The sequence below is a fragment of the Cystoisospora suis genome (assembly GCF_002600585.1).
Source record: "Cystoisospora suis strain Wien I chromosome Unknown contig_10588, whole genome shotgun sequence".
NCBI lineage: Eukaryota > Apicomplexa > Conoidasida > Eucoccidiorida > Sarcocystidae > Cystoisospora > Cystoisospora suis.
Window position 1 is genome coordinate 1 of NW_027163360.1, and position 8,542 is coordinate 8,542.

The 8,542-nt window shown below is 40.5% G+C and overlaps 2 protein-coding genes across 2 annotated transcripts; both read right to left on the minus strand.

The window, feature by feature from the left end:
- Positions 1 to 186: 186 nt before the first annotated feature.
- CSUI_011286 (regulator of chromosome condensation repeat-containing protein) lies at positions 187 to 5,125 on the minus strand (the record flags this gene model as incomplete). Its single annotated transcript, XM_068071386.1, has 3 exons — positions 2,915 to 5,125; positions 2,206 to 2,272; positions 187 to 1,178 (listed from the first exon to the last, which is right to left on the minus strand). Coding segments are annotated over exons 1-3 (2,478 nt in total), but the record flags the coding sequence as incomplete, so codon positions are not given.
- Positions 5,126 to 7,805: 2,680 nt separating this feature from the next.
- On the minus strand, positions 7,806 to 8,542 carry CSUI_011287 (uncharacterized protein; the record flags this gene model as incomplete). Its single annotated transcript, XM_068071387.1, has 1 exon — positions 7,806 to 8,542. A coding segment is annotated over one exon (737 nt), but the record flags the coding sequence as incomplete, so codon positions are not given.

Below are 8,542 nucleotides of genomic sequence, written 5' to 3' on the forward strand. Positions count from 1 at the left end.
ATTCCTTCCGTTTCTTTCTTTTCTGCTTTCTGTCGTTGAAACCTCATCTTTCTTTTCTTGACCTTATCATTCATTCTCTATCTTGATCTCCATGTTGGCTATCTCCTTTTCTGCGCTTTCTTCTTCATTTTCTTTCTTTGTTTCTTCTTCTTTTTCTTTTTGTCTTTTTCTTCTTTCTTGTCTTACCTCGCCTACATTCCTTCCGAGCTCTCCATTGAGGTTACATCCCCACGTCCAGACTCTCCCGTCTTGTGTGACTACTACGCAGTGGCGACGGCCGCATGAAAGATCGAGAAATCTAAATCTTTCTCTCTTTCTCTCTCTCTTCTTTTCTTCTTCTTTGCTATCTACATAATCTACCGTAGGCGTCCTGATAGGAGAATAGAATTCATGAGGAACATAAGATTTTTCCATGATCGAATTCTCCTTGTCTTTCTCTTCTTCTTCTTTTCTTTTCTTTCCGTCATCTCCTCTTCGCCTTGTTCTCTCAGGGTAATCCATCATACCGTTTCTAATATGTGAATCTCCTTCTCGACTCCTTCTTCTCCCCGCAAGCAACTTCTCTCTTTCTTCCTTGTTGAGAGAAGAGAACTCTTTCCTTTCTGAAGAAGAGTCACGCCAAGATCGACAACTCCCCGCTCTCTCTTCTTCTTCTTTTCTGGGAGAGAAATAACGAAGATGTCTAGACATTTCCTCTTGTCTAGAAAGAAAAGAAGAAGAGGAAGAGGAAGAAGGGGTCTCGTCAACATAACGTGCATCCTTTCTCTTCTCTAGGAGAAGCTGTGAGACTTTTTCAAGGTTTCTCCCGTCAAAGCCTTTCTCTTTCTCTTCTTCTTCATCTCTTACTCCTCCTAGCTTTCCTCTATCTAGAGGGGAAGAAAAGCAGAAAGAAGAAGAAGGGAAAGAATGAAGATCGAAATCTCCCTGCTGACGCGGGTGAAGATGCTGACTAGATGTAGGAGTCGTCTTTTCCCTGTTCTCTTTATTCGTATAGTCGTCATCATCGTTGTCTCGGTCTTCTAGATCTTGCGTTGTGAAAGGAGGAGAGCTTGTAGAGGGATGAAGAGTCTTGAAGAAAGAGATAGGAAAGAACTTGCTGGTAGAGGAGGAGCCTTCCGCCGGGCCACGCCCCTGAACTCCAAACTCTGAGGCTCCTGATACATACAAATCACCTCTATCTACACACGCACAGAAGGAAAGAGTGAGAAAGAACGAAAGAAAAGAAAGAAGAGAATAGAATAGGAGGCGAAGAAGACAGAAGAGAAGAATGGAGAGGATGAAGAGAAGAAGAAGAGGAGAGGAATAGAAAAGGAAACAAAGAAGCAAAGAAAAAGAACACGAGAAGCAAAAAGAATGAAGAGAGATAGAGAGACACGATAAATCGATAAATAGATGGATATACAGAGAGGTCAGAGACAGATGAAAGATAGACAGATAGATTAAAGGTAAATAGCTCAAAGACTAGAGTGTAGATAGACAAACAAATGAAGATAGATAGGGAGATAAATGACGAAGAGGAGACAGAAAAAGAAGAAGAATTCTGAGTGAAGAAGAGGAAGTATCCTTGGCAACGAAGAGACATAGGGGGGAGAACAAAAGAGCGAAGATAGAGACCTGCATGCAGCTCTACGTCCATCACTATCTATCGTAGTATTTAAACAACAAGAGAAGATCGTTACTATTCTTATCTATCTTTAATCTATCTATCTCTAATCTATCTATCTATCTATCGATGGCTCTACGTAGAAGCATATCGATCCAAGGCTATACACATCGAACTTCTACACCCCACATGAAGCGATTGACTGCATATAAACATACAAATACATATGCACATACCCATATATATATATATATATATATATATGGATACGTATCTACATGTACATATGCATACACGCAGAGCTATAGACGTTGCCTCATGGAAAGCGCAAGAAAAAGAAGAAGAGGAAGGACTCTTCTCACTTATGAAGTACATCTCCATATAGCAAGAAATCTACGTGCTTCTGCACATATATATATATATATACATGTATATACGTACCTCTCCAGATACATGATATCTATCTAACCATCTGTATATCGATAGAGAGATAAACGACGAAGCGAGGAGGTAGATAGACGAGTGAGAATGACAAAGAGAAAGACTAATGAAGAAGTGATCGATTAGATTCCTCCCTGCTGTTGTGGTGGATGTTCTCTTACGTGTGGCGCAGAGAGTCCAGTCCATTCCGCATGCAACGTCTACCACGGACTCTTCTCTCTTGACGAACTAAAGAAAGAAGAGAAAGGAGAAAGAAGTGAAGAAAAAGAGAAAGAGAAAAAAATGATGAGAAAGACGTGACGAAAAGAAGAAAGAAGAAGGAGAGTTTCAAGCACCTAGTAGGTAAGACTCCTGAGGTGTATGTACACCCGGGAGCGCGCACAAAGACAAGAGAAGTATTTCACACATTGGATTTCTCTACGAGCGAACAAGAGGAGAAGAGAAAGAAGAAACAGATACGAAAAGAGATCTACGAAATAAGAGGGAAGAAAAGAGACATTTTAATGTTGACTGCTCTAAGAGATGTGGGTGTAGTAGCATATCTCTGCGCTCTCCATACAAGCCAGTCCTGACCACCTATCATTCAGAAAATGAAGGGAGTATCAAACGCCTCATACACAGCCACTGCATACATACACATACATCATATACATAGACAGATAGATGCATAGATTAAAGATAGATAAAGATAGACGGATAACCCGATGGACTAAAGAAAGATAGAGAGTTTGAAGAGAGATAATTGAAGATAGATGGAGAGGTCTAGCGAAGTATGTAGCGAAGGTATATAAGAGTTTAAAGAGAGAGATATAAAAGGAGACAAGAGAAGAGAGAAAAGAGAGAGAGAAAGAAAAGAGTAGTTAATCTTACATCTTGGACAAGAGTAGGACGGAAACGAGGTTTGGTATCTCCTAATCCAAGAGGACTGCCATTAAACCATCCATTAGGCGACCCCCAGGTGTACATACACCCGAGATCTGTTATGGCACATGTATGAGTGGCACCGCATGCAACTTTCACAACTTTTCCTTTCCATCCTCCTTCCGGTGGATCTACAGGAACTAGTCTGGGAGGCATCATTCTCTCACGAGATAAAGAAGAAGAAGTCCCGAGAGGAGAAGAGAAGAAAGAGGAAGGTAGGAGAGAAGAGAAGAAAGAAAGAAGGGTAGAAGAGAAAGAAGTTTTATGTTTGAAAGAAGACAGTGATGAACGAAAAAGAGGAGAAGAGGGAGAAAGACCCATCTGGCCTTTTGTGTATTCTAAACCCAAAGCGAAGACTTTTCCATCGACTGCAAGAACGCCGTGAGAACGCCCTACTGATAAACTCGAAACAGGAGAAATACCCTCCACTTCTTCTTCCTTTTCCTTTTCTTTTTCTTCTCTTTCTTCCTGCCTTTCTTCCTGCCTTTCTTCATCTTTCTTCAAAGCACCACTCTCTGGTAACGAAGGCACACAACGCTCGGAAGAAGAGAGAGAAGAAGACGTAGATGGAGGAGAAGAAGAAGGAGAAGAAGAGGAAGAGGCGTGAAAGGCGAGTGGATTGCCTGGGACTCTGAGGAGTTCTAAGGGCTTTCGGTGAAAAGAGGCTGAAGTGACTGGCACATACCACACAGACCAATCCGAATACACTCGATACCTACTAGCAGAAGAAGAAGAAGAAAAGGGAGAAGAAGAGGATGATAAAGGAGATAGAGAAGAGAGAGATGATAAGAGAAGGGAGATGTGAGGAGAATGCCCTAGTGCTGCTGGCGAAGTCCCTGTTGAAACGCACACTTCAGAACGACTCCTTGCTGAAGAGGAACAAGGAGAAGAAAAAGAAGGAGAGAAAGAGAAAGAAGGACAAGTGTGGAAAGAGGTGCCGTATTCTCGAGAAAGAGAAGAAGAGAAGGATGACGAACCATCCGTCTGCGCCAAAGACGGAGGAGGGTATACTTGGACTGCAGAGGAAGAAGAGAGAGAGGGAGAATTCAAAGCGGACGGAGACCTTTGACGGAAACACAAAGACGAATAAGGAGACAGAGAGAGATGTCCTGACTGTAGACACCTAGAGAGAAATCTTCGACAAAAAGAAAAAGAACGAGGTGAAACGCAGAGATGAGTATGAGGGAGAGAAAAATGAGAAGATGAACAAGGGAGATAGAAACGAACTTGATCCATGGATTGACGTGTATAAATAGAAGTAGAAGAAGAGTGTAGGCTTTTTCTCTGACGGAAAGAACAAGTGAAGCTAGAAGATCTCCGACTCCCTCGACGAGGAGGAAGAGAAAGAAAAGTTCGGTTGGAACCCATGGTGTACAGGGAGATTCAGGTGTACATACACCTCAGAAACACCTGCGAGGGGTCATCAATGCCCTCGCATGACGAGACACCCTAAACATGAGAGAGCAAGTGAACTGAAGAACGAGAGAAAGAGAAAGAGAGACAAAGGAAAAATCCTTCCATTCTATCTTTCGCGACAAGAAAGGAAATAAGAAAAAAAGAAGCAATTCATCGAATGGAGAAAAGGAAAGAAGGATAGGAGAAAAAGAATTCTGATATAAACGATTGAGAGAAAGAAGAGAAGGAAAGAAGAGAGAGTGAAAGGACAAGAGAGAAGACGTTGTCTTCTTTCTCCTATGAAACGAAGAGCTGTGTGAAGTAGTGACAGAGAAAGGAGAAAAAAGCAAAAGGAACTTCCAAGGAGATGTGTCAATATCAAGAACGTGTAAAACTATTGCCCTTCTTCCTATTTTTTTTTCTTTTTTCTCAATTTGCATGCATGCAGACACCGCATGCAAAGCAACAAAACCGCTATTATCTTAGGGTCCTTTTAAGAGAAAGAAAAGTGAAAAAGAAGAGAAGAGAGAAAAAAGCTTGACTAAACGCGTCCACTTTAGAAACTTTTATCCTTCTTTATTTAAAGACTTCTCATTGCTGTATGCATGCATGCATAGATGGATTTCTACTGTATGGTCGCCTGTATATACACCTGAGCGGATAGATATGAGATGCATCTCTATCTCTTCACCTTGTAGGAAGATGTAAGAAACGAAATCTACGTAGTGTACATACACATGCCCTCACGAATATCCAACTTCATTTTGATATCTATTGCATGCAATCTCTCACGCCACGCCTACATGAAGTGGGGCGTCTGTCTGTCTCTATCCGTCCCTATACATCTGGAGAACCGAATCATGTATGTGCAGGTATATGTATGTATCTATATGGATGTCTACGTATGTGTATGTATATGGAATTGTGTGTTGTATGCATGCCTTTTCGTGATGTATATATATATATATATATAAAATGTTTATCTTCTGCTTATGAGAGTGCGAGAAACAGACTCTCCTTCTTCTTCTTTTTCTCCTTGTTAACTCTCTTTAGGTTGCTCCAAATCGAACTTCTCTTTCTTTTCTTTCTGTCTCTTTCTCTCCTTCTAAGCAGATGTAAGCTTCAACGGAGTCAGATTTCCGTCTTTTCTTGGCAGAAGAAGAGAAAAAGAGAATTTCTGCAGGAGGAATTTATCAAGAAAGAGAGTGAAAGAGACACTTCGGTGGTCATACGAAGAGTCAAAGAATGAGAGATTCGGGAGTTTTCCTGAAAAGAGAGAAAGAGAAGTTATGTCCTCTTCTCAAGCTTCTCTGGTATTTTACCCAATACTACAGAAGCAACAAGATACTCTACCTATTTAGGACTTCCTTTTACTCCTTCTTTCCTCCTTTTTCGAAAGAAGAAAGAAAGAGTGAGAAGGAAAGAAAGAAAGATAAAGAAAATCTATCATTCATTTCCTCTCCCCGTCCTCTTCTCTTTCTCATTCTTCTCTTCTTTATCATTTCTTCTGTATCAACGACCTCTTTCTTTATTTCCTTTTTCTTTTCTAAACATTCTCGAATGGAATCGATACATCGTAGATCGATCTTTCTTTCCCCCTTTTTCTCTTCTCTTTCCTTCCTCTCTCTTCATCCCGATGTAGAACGAAACTGACTGAGAAGAAAACTTTTTCAGGTGTATGTACACTGCAACCTCGAGGCAACGCTCTTTGAGAATCTCTATTATCTCAACACAAGAATACCATTCATACTCGCTGTTATGTAGAGCGGCGAAGATTCGTGAAAGAAGGATAGAAAGATGGAGAGAAGGCCCGTCTTCTCAGGATAGATACATACCTTTGTCCAGATTTCTCGTCTATAAGGACCTTAGTATAACTGCATGTAGAGATGCACTCCTATGGAAAAGTCGGGAGAGGTAGAAGAGAAGAAAAGAGAGGATAAAGATTGACGTCAAGAAAGACTGAAGAAGATCGGTCTTTCCTACCGGTATGCTCTAAGAAGAAAAGAACAAGAAAAGAGCTTTCCAGAAGACTTCTTTCTTCTAGCCAAACAATCATCTTTTTTACCCCGGAAGAAAAGACATCTAGGGAACTCTCATAGAAATCCACTTGTAAAGAAAACCTAAAAGATAAAGAAGAAGGAGAGCATTCGCCTTTCAGAAAAGAAGTAGCTACGAGGAGGGAGAAGAAGAAAGAAAGAAAGAAGACTAGTATCTATCTTTGATCTATTTTGTCTCTTTGTAATTTATCTATCTACCGCCCCCTCTATCGATGCTGATAGCCAGCTGCTGCTTCTGCAGGCGGAGGAGTATCGAAAAGAGACCTTCTTTAAAGAGAGAGAGAAAGAAGAAAAAAGCAAAAAGCAAACATTCTTCAGAGAGAAAGAAAAGAAAGAAAGAGTGAGAAAGAAAGAAAGAGAGTGAGAAAGTTTTAAGAAGGGAAGAAAAGCTTCGTGAACTTGTTGGAGTTGCCACACACACAACCTAAAGTAGAAAGAAATCTAAACGGATGGAAATTCCCCTCTTCTTTTTCTTTTCATTTCTGTGCATGCATGCAATTAAGACGAGCTGCCGACACACACATCTATAAATATATAGATAGATAAATGTAGAAATATATTGATGTATCACGACAACTTGAAAAAGAAGAAGTGGAGATACACTTCAAACCTGTCAGCAAAAGACCCTCATCTTCGTTCATTCTCCTCCCCCTAGCTCTTCGATCCTTCTCAAAATTCGCTCCCTCTCTATCTATCTACCCATCTTTCTATCTATCTCTCGATATAGATCTAGAGAGAGAGAGAGAGTGTGCGTTAGGTATGTATGTCTCTCTATGTGTGTATTTATATGCAGGGGTTCTACGTGGTATGTGTATCTATTACATCCCTGTACAATGGCTCCATCGATCGATCTCATAACGAGAGAAAGAGAAAGAGAAACATATCCATTCCTACCTACCTTCCTTTATATCAAAATACACACACCTGCACATACATATATCTACATCTATCTCTCTCTCTCTCTATTCATATATATATATACATATAAACATATACATATCTATAGATAAGTAGGTGAAGATCCAGGGAAGAAGAGATGCGGCCTCCCACATACATGATGTATATGAGGGGGTCCATCTGACTTATCAATAGACATGTCACATGTCTATACGACCTTATATACGAGCAGACATATAGACATTCATATACACATATACACATATAGATAGATATTTGTACAGATAGACATCCATATCCACTTCTCTTCGTGTATCCAAACAAAGATATCCCACAGAGAAGAAGTATTTGAGCAAAAAGAAAAGAGGAAAGTGACTGAGTTTTCTCCCTTTCCTCTGGACGGAAAGAACAAGATGAGAATAATATTGAGAATGAGAAGAACAGAGAAAAGAAAAGATTTTCTTCACTTCTCTCCTCGTGATTTGTCCTTTTCAGGAAGATGAATTGTTGATCTGTCTCTGAGAAGACTGTGACGAGGGAGCTGTACATACACCTGAAAGTTGATTGAAGTCAGAAAGATACATATCAAACTTGTTCATCGATGATAACCTTTCCTTCTTTTCTCCTTCTTTCTTCTTTCCTTTCTCTCCAGAGGTGGACTTCTTCATGAAAAGATCTTCTTTCTTCCTCCGACCGTCATGAGAAGAAGAAGATGAAGAAGAAGAATTGAGATTTCTTACGCCCCTCACAGAGCCTCGATCCTCCTGTTGTGTTTCGCGTCCATTCGAGAGCTGAAGGTCGATACAATTTTCTTCTCTCTTTCTTTCTTGTAGGAGGTCATGCGAAGATAAAGAAAAGAAACTTTTACTTTGAAGAAACCGAGAAGAATCTGCTTCCTGCTGAGGGTAAGACAAAGAGACTAAACCTGAAAAAGGAGACACTGCATGCGCTCTACATGCATGAAGAGAAGATGAAGATGAAGAAGGACGGGAAGAAGAAGAAGAATGAGAGGAAGAAGAAGAAGTAGAAAGCGGAGGAGAAAGATGGAGAAGAGAAGAGATCACTTGACTGTTTTCTCTGTTTGAATGTTTGACGGTAGGATCAAGAAAAGAAGAAGAAGAAGAAACGGTGTGTGGATGCGAAGTAGAAGAAGGAAAAGGAGGAGAAGAAGAAGAATTACGAGAATTAGGAGAAGAAGAGAGAGGTCTCAAGAAGAGACAAGGCTGGA